Source organism: Vollenhovia emeryi, unplaced genomic scaffold, assembly GCF_000949405.1.
Source record: "Vollenhovia emeryi isolate VEMERY1.0 unplaced genomic scaffold, V.emery_V1.0 DF939221.1, whole genome shotgun sequence".
Taxonomy (NCBI): Eukaryota; Metazoa; Arthropoda; class Insecta; order Hymenoptera; family Formicidae; genus Vollenhovia; species Vollenhovia emeryi.
This window is the reverse complement of record NW_011967145.1, coordinates 324,705-346,123: the sequence shown is the minus strand read 5'-3', so window position 1 is coordinate 346,123 and position 21,419 is coordinate 324,705. Positions and strand designations below refer to the sequence as shown.

The following is a 21,419-nucleotide window of genomic DNA, read 5'->3' as shown; positions in this document are numbered from 1 at the left end:
TAATTTATTTGTGGCAAATTTATGTTTTTTATAGCAATATTATATTTAGTTACAAGAAGATAATTTGTATAGATATGCGACATTTATTTCCAAAGATTAAATTTATTTCTTAGAAACAAATGATAATTTCGCTGGATCAAAATTTACTTCTAGTTGATTCACGTTGCATCATGCAATATGGCGGATCGTGCTAAAGGACGCCACAACGGTTCGTTGTCCTTCTGTGTCTGATTTGTCATATTAAGTGTGCAGTGTGCAGTGTTATATGTTAAGTGTGGTTCAGTGAAATAAACATTATGTGCCAGAAATAAATTTTCAAAGTCTTTTTTCTCAGTGTAGTTATCGCGTAACAAACGTCGCTCGACGCTCAATGCGTGACTCCACCCCTCGCTACTGTGTCCTAGGAGATATAAAGAAATGAACCATTTTGCATGCCTGCCGGGTCCAGCCTTCCGCTCATTGTGCGTTCATTCGGCCAGACGTTTCTATCAATTACGCGATAACTATTGCTAATTTTGCACAACGGTTTTCGTCTCAGTTTAACCCAATCTACCGTAATTTTTAGATTGGCCACAAACGAGTTTGACACCCTGTAGGGAAATGTGCGCGTTCGTTTCCCCAAAATTGCCATTCAGTCATCAGCGTCGCCTCGTTTCAGTGCGGATCCCACCGCGCGCATGGAAGTCTTCCGTTTCATCCCCTCGTATCCCTTCCTCCGCCACCTGACCTATCTATTTTCTCCGCTCCGTCCTCCTCTTCTCCGTGGGTGGAGACAAAGTGATAGCCGGGGACCAGTCATGCTCGCCGCCGAAGGCGGGGTCCCTCCGGCGTGACACGATGAGCGATCGCGCCGCAGGCCTTCTTCTTCAGACGGGCAGTAACATTCGGAGAGAAGAGGAAAGAGCGAGACGGTGAGGGAGGGGGAGAGAGAGGGGGGGGAGCAGAGGAGAGGAGAGAGACATTTTGCCGCGTCGACGTCGGCCGTGACACACGAGACATTTGGGGATCCTCTTTTCTCGCTGACACTCGGATCTCCACTCGCGGTGATTTCAGTTGGCGCGCGGCAGCCCAATTGGATATCGAATATCGAGCGATCGATCGCGCGCGAATTCGCCGCGGTAACACGTGCGTCGCGAACGGTACCCACGTGGCTCGCGCGCATTGGCGGATAAAACGGATGGTGGATGGGTGCTAATGATCGCGGTGGTTCAGTGCTCTGTACTTGGCAGCAGGTTGGCAACAAGTCGCACCTACTGTCCTCAGTTAACGCGCGGGCCTTGGAGGACGTGCGATGCATTAAGGAGTCGAACGCGGGCGGAGGTATGCGCGGCGTGCCAACGATACCGACGCCGGCGTCGCAGTGCGTGTCGGCGCAGACGGGTTTCTTCATCCTGCACGGCAATGGTGCTCCGGGCGTCAACGACGGCGCCGGTGCGGTCGGCGCGATGGCGCACGGCGGCAACGGCAACCCCGACGGTGGCTCATCGTTGACGTGCTACAGCCACTTCGCGCCGACCGCGCCGCATCTCATGGACCTGAGCGGCCCGCTGGCGGATCACCCGCAGCAACAACAGCAGCAACAGCAGACCCACCACCACGGCTACCATCAGCACCCGCACAACCAGGTCGCGGTGGAGTACACCGAGTTGACGCAGACGATGTTCAAGACCCCTCCGGAGGAGACGCGCTACCATCCCCATCCCCATCAACCCTCGAATCATCATCGGGAGCAGCCGGAGTACGAGCAGCGGCTCCACTCGACGTGCGACTCGCCCGAGTTCCTGTCGGACTACAGTAGGGACCACGAGCAGCACAGCATGTGCCTGACTCCGTCCTCGCAGAGCGTCTACTCGCCCAGCGGCTGCGGCGCCGACGAGATGGGCACTCCCAGCTCCGTCCAGTCGGTCCACGGCCAGACGGGCTCCTACGTGGACATGGTGGAGTACAAGCCGGGCGTGATGGAGGATAGGATGGTCGCGAGATACGGTTGTGAACAGGAGCTCGGCCGCGTCACCGAGCCGTCCTCGTCGACGACGACGACGACGACGACCAAGAGTTACGGCGGCGGCAGGGTGGGCGGCGTCAGGACGGCGGTCAAGAGAAAGAGGCGGCACAGCGGCAACAACAACAGCAACAGCAGCGGCAACGGTTGCTGCAACAGCAACGAGTCCGACGGCGAGGCCGCCTCGGCGGCCTCGTCGACGAGGACGAAGGCGCGCCGCAAGAACGACCAGGATCTGCAGAATCAGCGGACGATGGCGAACGTCCGGGAACGCCAGCGGACGCAGAGCTTGAACGAGGCGTTCGCCTCGCTTCGGAAAATTATACCGACCATGCCGAGCGACAAGCTCAGCAAGATCCAGACGCTCAAGCTCGCTACCAGATACATCGACTTCCTCTTCCACGTGCTCAAGAGCAACACCGAGAATATCGAGTACATCGAGAACGCAGGTAATTTCAACGCGTGCCGACGCTTCGCCCTGCGAATCCACGTAACGTCGAACCGGAGCACGATGAGGTGTTTCTCGCTTCAAAACACGTACGCTACCGTGTTTTCACTCGGCGCCCATTCTGTATAACGCGATGTCACCGTCTACGAAGCAGAACGTATCAGGCTACGTTGTACAAACTGGCATTGAGATCGCATTGAAATTTTACCGATCGGAGTAGAGTTTGCTAATCACACAAGTTTAGCGAATTTTACTCTAATCGAATTTCAATCCGCAGTCCGCAGGGGTCAATTCTGTGTCTTACAATAATGTGAAAATGCGAAAAGTGAGCGGTCTTGTCTCTTTCTATAATAAGAGGACAGCAATTTCACTGTAGTGTAAGATCACTCTTAATCTTGGGTGAATTTAAGGGCACATGCCAATCAGAATCATGAATTTTGCAACGGTTGCAAAGCAGTTTTTTTTCTGCTAAATGCAGCCCAGTATATTTCCTCCCACACGGCAACGAAAACAAGGGGATTGTCTGGTGCCGACGCGAAGGGTCCCAGCAGACTGACGTGTTTAACGTCGATCGGATTGTGCTCGCTTTCCTTCCGGTGCGCAGATATCCCGCCATCTTGCACCAAAGGGATGCTGCGAGCTCACGCTACGCGTTGTTTGGAGAGACTTGTCGAGGATCGTCTCCGTCGGCACCTCCTCCGTAGAACGGTAGACGTGTTTACAGCGGATCGGATGGCCGGGGGAGCGAATCCTAATTAAACAAACCGCCGTTTTCGGAGGCTCTTCCCGTAACTCACGCGAGATCGAGGCGACGAGCCCGCGACGAGCACTCACGCCGTCGTTACTCAAGTGCCTCTGAGGGAGAGCCCGCGTATCCACGATTCACCGTTCACGCAATATTTCTGGAGCAGCGAGGATTAAATCTTCTCCCCCCCCCCCCGCATGGGTCTTAATGTTTAACGTTCGAAATAACAAACAAACGCGACGTTTAACGGTGCTCTGCCGCCACCGAGCTCGTACACTGAGAGACCCATTTTGTTGAATGAAAGACAATTTATTTATACAATAGTTGACTCAACTGAATTTCTCGTTTGGATATGGACAGACAAATCTTTCAGTTGGTGCAACAAAAAAATTTAGTTGGAAAATTTGATTACATCAACATACAAAGGTGAACTTGCGCAGAATCGTTCGGTAATATTCAACTAAACGATTCGGTTGACAAACACAATTATTTAGGACGTGATGGGATGGACGAATTTGTTATCTCAACCATGAAATTTTGTTCAAACAAACAATTCGTGGAAACAAAATAAGTTTGTCGCTGCAACGTTTAACTTCTTTTCAGCGACGCACTTTTCGTTTTATACAACCAAATTACATGTTTCATTCAACAAACTGGGTCTCTCGGTGTAGACACTCGGATCCCCGCTGGCGATAACATCAACTGATAATATTAACGAATCGGGTAAATACGTGAAACCCGCGCGTCATGGCAGCGATGAGGCAGACTCGCCAACGATTTGTTGAAATCTCTACTCTTTTCTTTCGAAAGAAAATAAACTCATCTAACTAAAACTCATCTAACAGATGAATCTGTTAGATGAGTTTTAGTTAGATGAGTTTCAGTAGAAATCGAAGGAAATGAATCGCAACGACGTCATCTCGGATGAATGGCGGTCGACACTTGTTATCCGTCGTCGCGCGGCGCGCACAAATCTCGCCGAGTTCACCCTTATCTCAGCCGAGCGACGTAAACCACCCGGTGCACGCCGAACAGCGAGCGCGCATCCGCGACTCGGCGTGACTAATTGTAAGCCTGATGGCAGAGAACGATCCGTAAACGCTTAAGGCCTGCTCCACAATGAGTGGTTGGTCGTTAGTCAGAAGTCGGAACTGTAATGTCGATCCTTCTTCTTTCACCCAGTTCCGACTTCGACTAACGACTAACAACTCCTCGTAGACCGGGCCTAGGTATGTCTTAGTCGTAAACGTAAGGCAAGGCAGAGAAAAACTCAAGTCGTATACCCCTAGTAGCACAGCGCACTGGCTAAAGATTGGTCCAATGTTGGTTATATTAGAAATGCATTGGCTAATATTTAACAATGTAATAAAAATATTAGACTTCTAGTGATACAATATTAGACCAATATTGCTAAATGTCGCTGTCGGATGTCGGGACGTATCGTGTAACAGGCTTAAAGGTCGTTCTACATTAAGTTGCAAGCAATCGCTGGCACGTCCGTATTGTCGCGAGTCGCAAGAAATTTGCGATTTGAACTTCTACATTGCAGTCGTAAAGTCACAGCCAATCAAAGAAGTAGTCGTAAGGAATAGTCTACTACGATCGGTTAATTCTTATGTGTCTGATTGAATTACAGTCGTTTATTCTTGCGACTGCGACTCTGCGACTCTCATTGTAGACTCCGCATCAGTCTTACGACGGAATCGTAAACGGTCACGACAATCTTTCTGCTCAAGCCCTTAAGCGTTTACGGACCGTTGTCTGCCGTCAAGCCTTGCGATACCGGCTTGGAGCCAGGCGCCGGTCTGCCCGGTCGTTCCCAGTCTCTGCGACACGGATTTTCGCGCGGGACGGAAATATATACGTGGCGCGTTTCTTTTAACCCGGCCTTTCTCTTCTTCGGGGGGTTCTCTCCCAGGCGCGTCTCGCCCGATCTGCCGCCGCTTCCCTTTTATTTTTGCGCTCGCATTATACGCGGACAGAATTATCGCGTAACGATCCTCTCCGCGGGATCTTCTTTCCCTTCGATTTCTTTCGCCGGCTCTTCTCCTTAGCCCTCGCCTTCATATTTCTTTGTCGAAATAAAGCGAGGCTCGAGACTCGCCGAAAGAATGATGCGGATCTTCTTAGAAGCGAGATGAATATTGAAAGGGCGTAGAAAGTTATACAAATTTTGTTGTTGAATAGTCAAAACGTGCTGAGGGTAAACGGGAAGGTTTCTCGATCGCGAAATACGTAGTATTTAATAGTCCTCCTCAATTTCTTCAGAAAAATTAGCGACCAATTTTTATGCGATGCTCTTAATTAAAAATGTACTTGGTGATTTCTTTGCGAGTTTCGCTTTCTTGGCCTTCGAGCATGGAAATCCGACAGATTGCAATTGTATGAAACAACGATTATTCTTGAACGGTTCACCCTTTGAAAAAATACACTATATCACTGAGAAACCCAAGTTAATGGAGCCAAAATCTTTTTGTTAGTGGATTTGGTTTCGTTGAATTAAATGAATTGGTTTCTGCAAATGATTTACTCGTTTAGAGAAGTTACTTTCTTTTGTTAGATCTTAAAGGAAGTACTTTGTTCCCTTAACAAATATTGCATTAAACTTATGTTGTCCAGACACAAACATTTTGTTGTAGTTACAATTCATTGTTCATAGCCAGCCGACAGAGGCTGCAACGGTGTCTTCTCTTGACTCCCAATTTGATCAAACAAATAGTCCTCATATTTAGTGCGAAAATAGGACCTTTTTGTTCTTTGAATTTTATTTCGTTCCGTATAATATTTTTGCAACAAATTAATTTTGTTCTTTCGACAAAGATATTTATTTGCTCATATGCAAACAAATGACTTTGTCGTGTCAACCAAAATTCGGTTAATCCGATCAAAATGGGTTTCTCAGCGTACATACAAGTAATCATTTGCGCATTGAACGATAAAGACGCATGAAAAATATCTTTCATTTCAGCAGAACTGGGCACTCCAAATGCGATTTTGGCCGCAAAGGAGGTCGTGTCGTCGTCGAGCAATTACATAGCGCACGAGAAGCTGTCGTATGCATTTAACGCCTGGAGAATAGAATGCGATTGGAACACTTCTACGTAGGACATAGGATAAAATTACATTAAAATTTAATGAGGTAAGAGGATAGGAGATCGGGAACGTTCTCGAATCCAATTCCAGAATATTTTGCTCATCGAGAGAGAGAGAAAGAGAGAATGTACACATGATGTTCGCTACGCGCGCGCGCACACACGCGCAAGAAGAGTGGCACATGTGAAAAAAATGAATTTTTATATTTCTATAATTTATCAACTCGTAAACGTACGTAATTTATTGAAAGAAATGTCGTAAGTGGCACGACAACTTGGGGGGAAGCCAAAGCGATGAGCGCGTTTTGTTTAAAAAATAAAGAGAAGGAACGTTTGAAGGAAAAATACATTATGCAGAAAGATCCAGCAAGGCGAGAAAAGGAAAAGAATGAAGGTAATTTAGGAGACCATGTGGTTGTTAGCTGTGAACGATCGCAACTAGATTGAAAGTTTAATCTTCCTCCTGCAAAATTTTATCATCTGTCACTTTTCTCGCGCAGAAGCGTGTATATACATATATATATATAAATTATATAAAAATAGATTGGTATAAAAACTGTGTGCGCGTGTGGGTGTATTGATTACAAATATATATATATTTTTTTACTAAAAAAAATAATATGCATAGGGCGTTTAACTGTAATTAAATAATTTAAGATATTCTTATGAAATTACTGAAAAATACTTTGAATGTAAAACGCGTACGAACCACCTTGTACTATTTGGAAAAATATTAGGAGAGGATTAATCAATCTTTAGAAGCTTAGAAACTTCGAAAGTTTTAAAAAAATAAATAGCTTATATTTTAATATAAACTGTGAGATATCTTGTAGAGCGGTCATTTCTCTATGATCCAACTGAAATGTCTTAACGTCAAGACTTCACTAAACAAACACTATAAATAACACAGGTTTACAAATATCGGTCAACTTTTGGACCCGAGAAGACAAGAGTGTTTTTTCACGTATTTTTGCGCGCCGAATTCAAATCCGTCGCACGTTTCCCGCCATCAGGTCAGATTTTTGAGATTTCATATGTTTGTAATATACAAGGTGTGTCCCAAAAGTCATAAAATATATTTTTTTACAGCAACCCTACTGGTCGCAGCGTGTTCGAACCAGTTGGGTAAGGTGGGGGGACCCTTAGCTTCATTGAGTACCAACGGTCAGTCTGCTGCGAGAATCAGAAGAATCAGAATAGCTGATTTAGTGCACCCTTGTTTCGAGACCACGTCACGACGCGCGATGGCTACTTTCTAGCAACGTTGGGCGATCAAATTTTGTACAAAACTCGACAAAAAAAGTTACCGAAACTCACGAATTGCTCAAGCAAGCGTACGGGGAGTCTGCTCTATCATATGTGCAAGTTTCGAGTTGGGTGAAGAGGTTCAAAGAATCAACAACCCAAATCGATGAAAATGTGACTCGTGTGTGTGATTTGTTAAATTCTGACCGACGAATAAGTGTTCAGTTATTAGCTGACACTCTGAACATTCCGAAAACTACTGTGCATCACATCGTTACGTAAATTTGATCGCCCAACGTTGCTCGAAAGTAGCCATCGCGCGTCGTGACGTGGTCTCGAAACAAGGGTGCACTAAATCAGCTATTCTGATTCTTCTGATTCTCGCAGTAGACTGACCGTTGGTGCGCAATGAAGATAAGCCCCCCCCCCCTCCTACCTCACCCAACAGGTTCGAACACGCTGCGACCAGAAGGGGTGCGACAAAAAAATATATTTCATGACTTTTGGGACACAACTTGTATGAGAGAAACTATAAAGGTTTTTGGGATGAAGGAATGCTTAGCGATTATTGTTGGTCTCTAACACGTCAAACGGACCCAAAACAATACAAACGGCTCAGTTCCACTGCACTCCATTTCTAATTTTTTGTATTTTGTCAAATAAAATGACAATTTGTGGTTGAAAATTGATAAAAATGGTTCAATCATTTATCTCGAAAACCTGACTTGATGGCAAAAAACGGACTGCGGATTTGTGATCAGCGCCGAAAATGACCTTAAAAACACCTTTTGGCTGCTCGGGTCCAAAACCGTGTAAACCTGTGTAATGGTATTAAATTTAAATCGTACGCTCCACTCGGTACAAAATAGCGCGTACGATTAAAACGTCCCCGCGGCGTTGCGCCCCGAGATTCTCCCTCAGGTTCTTTTCACGGGATCCATTATTTTCAGAACGAAGCCTCACGGTACAAAGCGCGGTCACTACAAGACACTCTACGTCTACGTGATTCCTGCGAAACAAAACCGACCTGAACAGAAAGCAAGAGGGAGGGAGACAATGTTCGCCTGCCGCCTCGCTCGCAGCCCGGCTCGATCGCAGAGAAACGAAGGCCGATCCGGAGGACGCGGCTCTCGCGCGGCGCGATCGCGTTGTCCCGCGGATCAGCCCCGCGACTCTCGCCGGTGATAATAACAAGCGCGGCGCGTCCCTTTCCGGCGCGGCCTTTGAAACCCAATTCACGACAGTTAATTCTGTCCCGGCTGATTCCCGGCGACGCGACGCGGCATCGTTCGCCCGCTCGCTCGTCCGCTCGCGGTAACGCGGGCCGCAATAATTCACGTCTTCTCGTCCGACTATTAACGGCGCGACAACCCGGCCGGCGAGTCGTGGCACGACGGCGGGTCGCACAGCTCGCGCTTATTAGTCCGCGCCGCGCGTTACGCACCTGCATCAATCAGCGAAATTACATCTTGTAATCCCCCTCCTTTCCCACTTTCATCTCCTCCTCCTCAGTAGCCGACCGGCGTTACGTAAGCGCTTCAAACCCGGCTTCTTTTCCCGAATTCCTCGAGGAGCGGAGCGGCGATTTCGCCCTCGGAGCCATTTCGTTCGCGGGCGAGCGACGACGGACCGGCCGACCGGTCGATCATCGCCGGAGATTCCCCCGCGTCCATTTTCCCGTTTTGACTACCTCTCGAGAGCGCGTTGCAGCCCGTTAACGGCGGATTTACGAGCGTTTACCCGGTCTGTCCAAACAATCTCCGCGCGGCGATTTATCGAGTCTCATATAAGACGCCTCGCGGGCGTTCGAATTTTCGCGCCGATAAAACGGCTCGCGTAAAACGCCGCGACTGGAGCGCGGCGAGTACCTCTCGCTCTGCCCCCGGACGCGAAACATTTCGCGAAACGTTTCAAATGGCATTCCGATTAATCGAGGTGATCCGGGAGCAAGTAGCAAAACACGCCCCGCCGCGCTAATTTCGTACGGGAAACGGGACGCGGGAGCGTCGCGGCTCGCGCTCGGTCCGCGAAGGGGAGAGACGCGCGAATAATAATCGCCGGGTCGTCCCTTAAGGAAATGGGGAAAGAGTTAACGAGCGTCCCGGCGCCCATCGGTCGGGCACAATATTATTTTTTTCTCCCGGGATGACAGTCGCTCCCGTCGCGCGTACCGCACCATAAAATAACTGCGCCGCGCGTGAATATTCCGAATGGCGTTAGTTATTTTAAACCGGTCAAAGCAAACTTTCGGCCGCGTTTTAAACCGCCTAACGAAGACGCGTCACATCGAGGAGCCCGTCCCTCTCCGCGTTTCCCCTCCCTCCCCCTCCCCCCACCCTTACCCCGCGCTCCCTCGAGCGCTATCGCGGTGGCGAATCTTCGCGGAAAGAAGAACGCGATCGGGGAGGAAGGAGAGAGGCGCGAGCGTGAACGAGGCTCGCGTCGGGAAACGCGCTCCTCCAGTTTTCGGGATCGCCGTGGCGTTTCCGAGAACGTATTTTTAGAATCGCGAGGCGGCGGACTTAATATAGCGATAAAACGCTGCGGATTACGACGGACGGCGGGGGGCAATCGCGAGATTCGTATCGCGGGCGAAGAGGTGCCGCGGATCCGCCGGGATTCGCGCGTCCCACCCCGGCGAGAAATGGCCTGTCGATCGGCGTCGGGACGAAGTCGAATCGGCGCCAATATGGCGGCTTCGATACGACATTGCTTCGGCGTCGATTGACGAGTCATTTCTGACTGGGTTCGATTGACCGAGGCCCAGCGCGATTATTAGCGCCTCGGGGCCGCCTCGGGGCTGTATCCGCCAACGTTAATTGGCCCGGTAAAAACATTTGTCTACGTTCCGGCCCGGGCGACAGTTCCCGCGGGGGTCTCGACAGCGGGAGTCCCCGAGTCCGCGCGCGGACTCTCCCGCGCCTCCGCTTTTTATTCGTCGCGCAACGCGCCGGTGCCGACCATAAATCTCTTTGAATTCAATTAGCCAAGACACATCCGAGACGTTCGGCGGTGCCGCCGCCCTTCCGTCCCGTCCCTCCGGCGGGGCCTTTTCGGGCTGCCCCTCCGTCCGATGACGCTTCTCGCCGCGCTGCAAAAACAAACCCGACGTCCGTCCGTCCGCCCGTCCGTTCCCGTCGACGGGACGGGATCCGAGGCCGCAGAGTTGACCGCGTTAAAAATTCGTTCGAACCGGACACGCCGTCGATTTGTCGCTTTCTTTACCGCTTGGGTTAGTGGACCGCCCGTTCGCGGGCGACCAGCAACTTCGCGACCTTAAACGACGAGTAAACATCGGACAGCTGGGATTCTCCGGTTTATTTTCTCGAGAGAGAGAGAGAGAGAGAGGGAGAGAGCCTGAAATCCCGATTCTCGCTGTATCTATCGGGGCCCGATAACTTTCCGAACCGGTGGTTCCCTCGGGAGAGTCCCGGCTCCTCCTCCCGTACTTTATGGCGATAGTAAAAGAAAGACGTCGAGAATGACCATGACAGCTGCCTCACATCGCGGGAGCCCCTAGACAACGAGCCGTGCAGCGAATTCAAGGACGATCCGAGAGAGAGGGAGTGAGAGAGAGAGAGAGAGAGAGAGAGAGAGAGAGAGAGAGAGAGAGAGAGAGAGAGAGAGAGAGAGAGCGCTTCCCTCCTCCCTCCTCATCTTCCCTTCTTCCTCGACCTCTTCGACCCCTCCGAGCCCCGTTTCTCTCGCGTTAGTAATTGCCGGTATCCCCAAAAATAATTTTCACATACGAGCGAGCGAGCGAGCGAAGTCTCATCTGTCACGGCGCTTGACAAAACGTTCGCTGTGTATCTACGGAACAACGTTTCGAAGATCCAGTCGTCGAGGACGTAATCCCGACGTCGGCGCGCCGACGAGAATGGTGGGTTTTTCGCAGCGTTTACTCCAAACAAGTTTTATAAATATATATATATATATTTATTTATATATATAAGTGAATCATTGTGTTTAGAAGAAAACGATAGTTCGAAAGAACTTGTCATTGTAGTATTTAACTACTTCGAGGAAGGGACTCGCGTCTTAAAATAACAATTTCGTGTACTGTTACTGCCCAGTAAGAAATGATTCGTCACCCGACGACGAAATGACGTCGAATCGACATCGACGACGTCGGGCGACGAGTCATTTCTCGCTGGGTGGTATAAAAGCTAAACCGTTTAACCGGGGGCAAAAAAAGGGGAATTGAAAGAATGTTTATACAGAAAATATTTGTATAAAAATTGTCTCGAGGAAAGGGTCCCGCGCGTAACTTCCAGACAACGGTCCCATGTATTAGTGTGAACTACCGTTCAAAAGGAAAGGGATACTTTAAGGAAACCGCTTGTATCGGTTCAACTAATTTTCCTATTTCCTATATTAACTATTTCTTTTTTTTTTTTTTGAGGAAAGCGCTGCCACTTGGGTAAACAATCTCGTGTACATTTGCCAAAACGAAGCTAGAGATTTGCATGGAGCAGTCGCTTGGCTATTTTTCCGAGACTTTCTATGCCGCCGTTTCGTTCAAATTTCCAATCATTCCTTGACGCGAGCGATAAGATTCGGAGACGATTCGGCGCGACTCCGCTTAGAAGGTCTCGGAAAAAGGATTGTTGCGGCCGCTTTGTGCAACGCCGTATCTGTTCATTTGACCAAGGCACACGGAATTGTATTATTATAATATGGAATTATACTTAATATCAAATAACATTATATATAACATAGAGTTATGTAAATTAAATATAACATAGAGTTTTTATAAATTTATGACTTCACGCGAGAAAGGCGGGAGAAAGCGATCACCGAATGCGCGGCGATCGACTCAGCTTCAATTCGGCCGTATCAGCTATAATATTGAGATATACGTTTATTTTGCGTTGCGACGTTACGCGAGCTGTAACATTTATTTTCATTGCGATGTTACGCAAGCTGTAACATTTGTTTCCGTTTGCGAAGTAAGAATGCTGTGAATTCACGTAGGCTCTCCTGTACGGGTTCAGTCCGAGCGTACGTACGCTTCTCGGGCAACAGGGAGGCGCGAATCTTTCGATGTGGAACTCACCCCACGTGGCCGGACAAATGCAATAATTTATTTCATCTTGCGGTAGGTGAACCTTGCGAGTGCTGTGTGCTATCACGCATTATCACGTTAGATGCGGAAAGCGTTCGGCGCGAGAGATTCGTCGTTTCTCTATATCGGTGGCTTCGCATCCGGACGAAGCTGGACGATTGGAAACGTTTGAAGAAAAGGGTCGAACGAATTTTCTCTGGATGGAAAAGAAATCTTGCTTCGATTTTGCGGAAAATTTTGCTCTTCGACTAAATTCTGCTACTCGACAAACGCGACGAATCTCCCGCGCCAAATATAACACGTATCTTTCCTTGCTCCTGTATATATGCGTTACCATGTAACAAGCGCTTTGTAAATAATCGCGCGATAGATTTTTAACGGAGACTTTAAGCGAGACGACATCTCGGTATCCATTCCCTCGACGCAATGCTACTTGCATTTTGCTTATTTATGCGAGCGATCTGCATTTTTAATGTATAGTATTTTTATACTGTCGTGATTACTACGATAAACACGAAAATATAGAAAGGAATTGTAAGCAATTGAGCAACGACAACGAATAATAAAAGATGGGTGAAAACAAATGTATCTGCGTATTCTTTTCCCCAGTGAGAAATGATTCGTCGATCGATGTCGAATCGACGTCAATTTGACGGTATCGATGTCGATTCGACATCGTTTTGACATCGATCGACGAATCATATCTCACTGGGTCTAACCTTCTTCGATAAACTCACTCCGTACACGGAAAAAAGAATGATGTTGTATCAACAAGATCAGTACCAATAAATGAAAACTACGTCAGATTGTTGTCTTAATATAATCTGGATATTTAGTTCAATGCTTAAAATTAAAAGCGAATACAATTGAGTGAATTATTTGTTTGTGGCAGCCCGTGACGTTAACGTTTAATTCAAGCAACTTTATTTCGCTTAATTCAGCACCATTTTTTTTCCGTGTACACTTCCTCGAAAGCGTTTAATTATGGATACGTAATGATTTCGTAACAGATTATTTAGTGTCACTTTCAAATTTTTTTACAGCTTTCCCATCAATGGCGATGTAAAATACACAACAGAAATTTCGAATTATTTAAAATATTATTCTTAAAAAATTACAAGTTTTAATTACTTCGAATATTCAGACGTGTAATTTGTAGGAGAAATTTTCCAGATGTTCAAAACTTTCAAATTTTTCGAGAATTTCGAATAACATTTGAAGCTTTCATTATTTGAAAACTTAAAAAAATCGACTCGTGCGTCCACCGCACTGCCCATAAAGTCTAACGTAATTTGGAGGTCCTCTATTATTGCTTATTTAAGTCGTCACATATAGAGGCTGATATCCAACTGAACTTTAGACCGAGCTGAGAAAAGCGTCATATAAAGCAACGTTAATGCGAGGATTCCAGACGACGCGGGAAATTATTGGCAATCAAACGTCGCGGCTTATTGTTGCGGGTAAGATGGACGATCACACGGAGCTTAACGGCGACGGCGAATCTCTCGCCTTGGACGCTCGTGATGTCAGACGCGCGTAACGAGCGTGTCTCGTGAAAACGTACGGATTCCGGCGAGATCGTAAATCAGGGAGGAAAGGGAGGGAGGGGGTCCAGCAATCGTGGGAGAGAAGATACATTCGCGGTTACGTGCCATGCGAATGGGACGGAGACAGGAGGGCGGAAGAGTCGATAAATAATTTACCGAACACCGCCCGGCGAGGTCGGCCGCCCTAATGGATTATAGACGCGCCAGTGCAAATATTATTGCAAGCTAACGGAATCGTAACAGTGACGCCCAGCCCAGTGCCATTGGTCCAGAGCCGTGTCGTCTCGGTACGCCCGCGCCAATCGCGACGGGATGCGGCGCGGGCTCCTCTCGTCGCTTCATCCTCGGCTCCGGAGATACCCGAAGCGCGAGAGTGCGAAATCACCCGGCGCGATTTTGTAATCGTTACTTACGCTCGCCAACGTGGTATCGTTTACCCAATTCGCCGGGAGCTTCCAAATTTCAATGATTCTCATTTTTATCTTGACACTTGACGAAAGCAAATTAAACAGTCAAATTACAATCCTTGTCTTTATCCACAAATGCACGTGTCATTTTATCTTTCGCGCGAAGAATATCCAGATAGATTACGAATGACTGACGGGAAAATGTAATCCACGAGATCACGAATCAAATCTAAAGTGCGCTTATGTGAAGAAAGGAGATTATTTCTGTTATCTCTACCACCCATCAAGCTCCCTCAGGCCCAGGTTTCACCAACGTCGCTTAACTTTACCCTATAAGTAACACGGTGCATTGGCTAAACATTGGTTAAACGTTGGTCCAATGTTGATTATACAAGAAATGCATTGGCCGATGTTGTCCAACGTAAAGCCAATATTGGCCGCGAAACAAATGTAAATATTACATGATAATAATTATATAATGTTAGATTTGTACTGGAAGTGCATTGGCCAATATTTAACAATGTAATAAGAATATTGGTCCAATATTGATACAATATTAAACCAATATTGCTAATAGACACATTGGCTAATAATTCACTCAATTTGATTTTGTTATGGATTTTAATTTTAAACATTGAACTAAATATCCAGATTGTTAAGCCAACAATCTGATGTTTTTCATTTATCAACACTGATGTTGTTTCAACGATTTTACTTCAATTGCACTGATCTCGTTAATACAACACAATTCTTTTTTTCCGTAATAGATTCACATTATGTCCCAATATTGCTCAAATGTATTGTGCTACTGGGGTAAGCTTAGCCTAATTCGTTCTTCGTCTCTTTCCAACTGTTACTCTAGAAAGAGACAGACATGAATTAAACCAAGATTAAAGTTAAGCGACGTTTGGTGAGACCGGACCTTAATTCAATTGCGTCGATCGAAAAATCTTCGATTGCAACGTATTTTAATATCTTTAATCAACGGATCTCGGGATCTTTCAGCGCGGGGGCGACAGCTAGAATCATTGCTGAGCGTGTTTAAAGATTCCGCTTACGCGTCTGCGTTTTGTAACGTCATCCGACCTACGACGGCGTGTATACGCAATGACAAGGTACAAGAAGCAACAGCGTACGTAACGCGGTGACATTAAACATCGGAGAACTCGTAAAAGCAGCTCGCTCCGGTATAATCGGCGTCTGGAGCCGCTGGAAGGATTTCCATCGGCCTCGCGCGTACGTAAATAAAGCGTCACCGGGTGCGCGGTGGGTCCGCTCTATGTTTAGTTTAGGCGGTTTCTCAGATTTCCAGGATCACCACGAAAACCGGGGGGAGAGAGAGAGAGAAAGAGTCAGGTTTTCCATTACCGTTGCGGTACCATATCGCGATCGCGGTTCCAGTCAGACTACGGAGACAGTGGATTATATTCTCCCCGAATTTCGTGCGGAAAGTCTACCAATCTAATCCTCATTTTCTTTTTAAGCTCTTTCCTGCCGGAAATAATTCTACAAAAAAAACATGCTGCCAGAATCTAAGAAATTCTACGTAAATTTAAAAAGTGTTATAAAAATCAACATGAAAATGCTGGAATTGGAACACTTTTGTTAACTTTTGTAATATTCTACACGTAAGCGGATGTTTTAGTTCTCTAAGATTTTGTTGTTTCTCAAATTTTTTAACCTGGTAAAGTTTTGTACTAATTTTTACAAAATTGTACATTTTCACGAAATACTACTTGCAGCAATTTCTTCATTTGATAACGTTGTAATTCGTGGCACTATTTCGTAGATATTTTTACAAGAACATTAATGTTTCAACGAAGATATACAAATTTCTGCAAATTTCTATTTCAAGTCAATTTTTTGTAGTTATTTATAGAAGTTCTTTTTCCGCTAGGGTTGGTAGAGCGACCAATTTCATTTTTCTATAAGTTTATTTGGATTTCTCTATAAGTAATTTAAAAATACCGTATTTAACATATTTATCTTCTGCGCAAACTTTGACGAGGCATTTTTGGAGTCAGATTAATAGACTATCTTGTAGTCGGACCAGGCCGGCGAGATTTGAATAGTTAATTTTACGACGTTTCGATCTAATTCCAGGTCCTTCGCAAGTAACAATAGTCAAGATGCGTAAAAGCGGTTGTAGTCGGAAAAACCAGACGAGTATATAAGTTATATATATATAATTTTTGTTATCTATTACAACATACCCAAAGCCCCCAGTGCGACAACAGATGGATGTTCGACGGGAGAGGAGAATGGCGGCCGAAGGTGTTAGCGGGCGACGTCGGCGTCGGCGGCACGAACATCTGTTCCCTGTCTTTTCCTACTGGATCACCACGAATTCTGTCACTCCTTTCGTTTTCCCCGAGATGATGAATCGTCCGTCGTTAGCGGCGGCCACGCGGCACGCAAACTCTCCGCGTGCGCGTTCCTCGGCATGTAAATGTATTTATATCTGAATAGGGCCAATTCTCTCGATGGGGCGCACTTATTCGGTTTTACCGCCGGCAGTAAACCGTTCCGCGACCAGATTACGGATCCTTCTCTCTCTCGCTCTCTTTCTTTTCTACGGTGGACCAAGTACTTACGTGGGTAAATATGTGGGGAACCACCGTGTCAGTTCCGGTGCGGGTCCGCGGTGAAGCGACCACGTGGATTAAGAGACGCCGCAGACGGAAATAGAAGCGTACGAAAAATCCACCTCAGGAAGCTGATAGCACTCTCTAAAAGTCAACCAGTGGATTATCACTGAAAACAATGAATATTCACTGATTCACAGTTATAAGTGGAGCCCTGGATTATCCATTGCTCTACTTACAATAGAGGAAAGTCCCCTATTACGAGATAACGGAGTTTCTGTTAAATTAATAGGCATCATCTGTTGATTCCACCACGAATTTAATGCTCTTGGAGTGAAATCTGTTTAGTGGAAAATTCACTGTTAGATCGTGTAATCGTTGCGAAAAAAGATTTGCGATTGAATTGGGACGTTGTAAACCTGCTATCTCGTATTAGAATCCTATCTCATAATAGAGGACTTTCCTCTGTAACTGTTTTCAGTGATGATGCGCCGATTAACTTTTAGAGAGTATCTTAGGCGAATGAATTATCATCCAAAGTTTCCTACACCAAATGAATATACATAATGTTCTATGACGTACACGGAATACGTATAATAATTTATAAATAAATTTAGGTATAAATAAAAGTCATTTTCTCGCGCAAGTAGTCGCTACTCGCTCCACGTCGTTGCGTGAGAATTCATAATTAGTATTCATTTTTCTAGACTAATTGTCTCGTATTTCAAAACGCGACGGGGCGCCGCGTCTTGTTAAATTGACAAATCAGGTCGCGCCGCGGCCGCGATAAATCATTGCCGCGCGGCACAAAGCAATTTTTACCGCGACGTTCCGCTCAGTTCTCCCGAAACTCGAAAAAGTATCAGCGCGGCGACACGAACGCGACGCCGGCCGCTGGCAGCTCATTAAGCCACGTAATGAGGTCGTCCCTACAGTTAATTATCCCGGGGACGTTTTTCGATGGTCGTGCTCCCGTTCCCTTTCTCCACCCTCCCTTTTTTTTCCTTTCCCGTTGCGATCGCGTCCCGTCCCACCCACCGGCGACCGAGGGCGTAAGACGATTCCACGAACCATTCCGGTCCGATTGACGACACCCTAAATCACCCTCGCGGGAGAGCCCTTCATCTCGCCCGTTTCCGGTATCGGACGCGTAAAAGCACGAGATGCGGCCGAACCGGAGGTTGATTGACCGATAGCAACTATGTATTATTTTGTGCATGGAATATTTCAAATATGACAAAACGCGCGCTTCGCGCGCGCAGTTTGTAGTCGGGCATTGTGTATTTTTAAGAAGTTGTATACATGCAAAGACGTAATTGTAAGCGCAACGTCAATTTAAAATAAAAAGTAATTTATGACTCACTTATACGATTCGCAACAGCAAAGTTGTACACCATTAACCATATATGTTAAACTGTAACAATACAAATATGTATATGATTATTATGGACTCATTATGTAAAATCGAAATTATTATATTAAATGTACTTTAGATTTTATATTTTTAAAAATAGGTATTTATTAAAATAATTATATAGAATACTGAGAAAGTCGAGAAGGCATTTAACGAATACGGTCGACGGTGACAGAGGAAGCGGAAGAGAGGAAAGAAAAGAAAGAAGCGAGAGGAAAGCGGGAGAAGAGGCACAGAGAAGAGGAGAAAGTGGAGGAAAGAAGATAGGAGAGGAAAGGAAGAGGGAGGAACAAAGATGGATAAAGGAAGAAGAGAGAGAGGATGAAGGATCGAGGAGGAAGAAAACGGAGGGAGAAGAAGGGAGAAAGCAAGAGAGAGAAGGATAGTGGAGGGTAGAAAAGAAAAGGTAAAGGAGGGGCGAAGGAGGAGCAGTACAGAAGAGAAGCAGGAGGAGGAGACGGAGAAAAGAAAGAGAAGAGGATGGCAGAAGGAGAAAAAGGGAGTGGAAGGAAGGACTGGACGGATATGCTGAGGGAGATAGGAAGAGATGTGACGGAACACTTAAGAAGGATGGAAAGAGAACTGAGAGGGATAAGAGAGGTAATGGAGAGAAAGGAGGAAAGAAAAAGAAGAGAGGAAAGATGGAAGAGGGAGAGGCAAATAGAAGAGGAAAGGGAAAAGCAGAGAAAGGAAGAAGAGGAGAAACTCGAGCGAGAGAGGGAAGTCGAGAAGGAGAAAGAAAAGGAGGGAAAAGGAGGGAAGCAGGAGTTGAACGAGAGAGAAGGAAGATGGAAAGTGATGGAGAGGAAGAAGGCCAGTAGAGAACAAGAGGAGAAGATGGAGAAGAAAGAAATGGAGATGAGAAGAAGGGAGGAGATTCGGAGAAGGGAGGAACAAAAGAGGAAGGAGGAAAGAGAAGAGAGAGAAAGGAAACAAGAAGCAGAGGAGAAAAGAATGAGAGAGAAGGAAATAGAAGAACGAGAGAGCAGCGAAGAGGAGAAGAAACAGGTAGAGAAGAATGGAGAGAAGGGGGAAGGAGGAGACGGAAGAAGCAGAGGAAAGGGAGAGGAGAGGATACAGAAAATGGAGAAGGGAGGAGAGAGAGAGAGAAATAAAGAAGGACAAGGACAAAGAGAAGGAGAGACCAGAAGCGGAGAAGACGGAGAAGGCGGAATGGTGGAAAGAAGAAGAAGAGGAAGCTGAGAGAGAAGAAAAGTGCAAGAGAGAAAGAGAGGAAAGAAGAGGAAGAAAGATCATATGGAAGGGGGTAGAGGGAAAGGATAAGGAGGAGAGAGAGCAGAAGATAAGAATAGAGGACTGGATGAGAAGAGAGACAGAGGTGGAAAGAATTATAGAAAGGCAGGGAGAGGGGGGGAGAGTGGTAGCGATAGTAGAGATGAAGGAAGCGAGGGACAAGAGAGAGATTCTGGTAGGAAGGGAATGGATAAGAAAGAATTGGGGAGTAAATATAGATGAGGACTTGAGTATGGAAGAGAGGAGAATTAGATGGAAGATGGTAGAGAGGGCGAAGATAGAAAGGGAAAAGGGAAGGGAGGTTCGGGTGGAGAATAGGAGAATGTGGGTAGATGGGAAGGAATGGAAATGGATAGGAGATGAGAAAGGGAAGGAAAGGAGTGAAGGAGAATCAAGCGGTTAAATAAAAGGTAGTAAAATGCATTTTAATTGTAGGAAGGAGAAAGGAGAGGGAAGCAGAAGGAAAGAGGATTAAGGAGAGAGAAGAGGCACAGGAGGGAGGAGCAATAGGAATGGCGGAGAGGAGGAGGCAGGAAGGAAAGGAAATAAAGGAAGGAAGGAACGAGACAAGACGATAGGAGAAGACGTAGAGGTAGAGAGGAAGGAGTGAAAGAAGATGGAGGGTTAGGGGTAGAGGGAAGGTCGAGGGGAAGAGGGGTAAAAGTATGTGAAGGTCGCATACGGCCAGGTCGCGGTAGGAGGGGTACGGATAAAGATGGAAAGGGTTCGGGAACGCTCCCTATAAAAGCGCCAATTGAGATTGTAACCCCAAGGGGAAAACAATAAAGATCTATTCTATTCTATTCTACTGAGAAAGTCTTCCTTTTATATATAAACTCACAAAATTTTATACGTATGGTTTTGTCTCCAACACTTATTCGAATCCTCGTTCGAATCATTTGAATAAATAAAATAAAAACACAGAACAGATGCTTTCTTTGCACAAGTAGCAAATAATATAAAAATTTAAGACACTTGCCTCACCACTTCTGCGCCGTTGCCCGATGCCTCCTGGGCCTGCTCCTTCTCTCAGATTTCCTTGTTGCACTTCACAAAACACTCGCGAAATTCATCGATCGCGCGAAATTTTCGACACTCCCGTACGCGACGTGAAATACCGCGAAACGCACGAAATATTATTGACAAATATCACGTGACTCTCTATCACAAATTGCTCAAACTGACAACTTGCACTTTTGATTCGGAAGAATGGATAAATCACTTTTGAATTGGTGATATAAAATGCAACGCGAACATTCTTTACATAATGTAACGACGTGCAATAAGCGACTTTCTTTACTTCCTGCCCGTTCGACTTCCGAAGTACGACAGAGCAAATTACAGCGCGAAAGCCGAAGCCGTACGAATTTCTCTCTTTTCCCGAAAATGGAACAGATTGCACGAAATCGATAGATAATTAACAGAGCGGTGCGTAAACGAGATGTAACCGCGACAAAGTATCACGGTTTACATTCATATCTTAGATGAGTTAGTCTCGTGATATATACGTTAATAAAGAGCCGTCGCCTCAACATGCATTTCGTTTCTCGTTACAAGTTGTAGAAACTTAGTAATTAATCAAGGAACGTTACTTGTTACTAATGAAGGTGTGCAA

At 46.2% G+C, this 21,419-nt stretch overlaps 1 protein-coding gene across 3 annotated transcripts; it reads left to right on the top strand.

Moving 5' to 3' along the window:
• Nucleotides 1-1,184: 1,184 nt before the first annotated feature.
• Nucleotides 1,185-20,267, top strand: LOC105560789 (protein twist-like). Of its 3 annotated transcripts, none has more exons than XM_012010203.1 (3): nucleotides 1,185-2,451; nucleotides 6,167-6,334; nucleotides 20,240-20,267. In XM_012010203.1, exons 1-2 carry the CDS (start codon nucleotides 1,185-1,187, stop codon nucleotides 6,298-6,300), a joined length of 1,401 nt encoding a protein of 466 aa, XP_011865593.1. In that variant the 3' UTR covers nucleotides 6,301-6,334; nucleotides 20,240-20,267. The 3 variants fall into 3 exon arrangements, with proteins under 3 accessions (XP_011865593.1, XP_011865594.1, XP_011865592.1); XM_012010204.1 differs by lacking the exon at nucleotides 20,240-20,267 and adding an exon at nucleotides 8,483-8,527; XM_012010202.1 differs by lacking the exon at nucleotides 20,240-20,267 and having other exon boundaries at nucleotides 6,167-6,424.
• The last annotated feature ends 1,152 nt before the right edge of the window (nucleotides 20,268-21,419 follow it).

What these genes read in the sequence shown, in the direction of transcription:
- LOC105560789 (XM_012010203.1), top strand. Translation starts at nt 1,185, where the DNA reads ATGGGTGCTAATGATCGCGGTGGTTCAGTGCTCTGTACTTGGCAGCAG. An exon ending in CGAGTACATCGAGAACGCAG is followed by an intron (nt 2,452 to 6,166) that starts GTAATTTCAACG and finishes TCATTTCAGCAG; the next exon opens with AACTGGGCACTCCAAATGCG.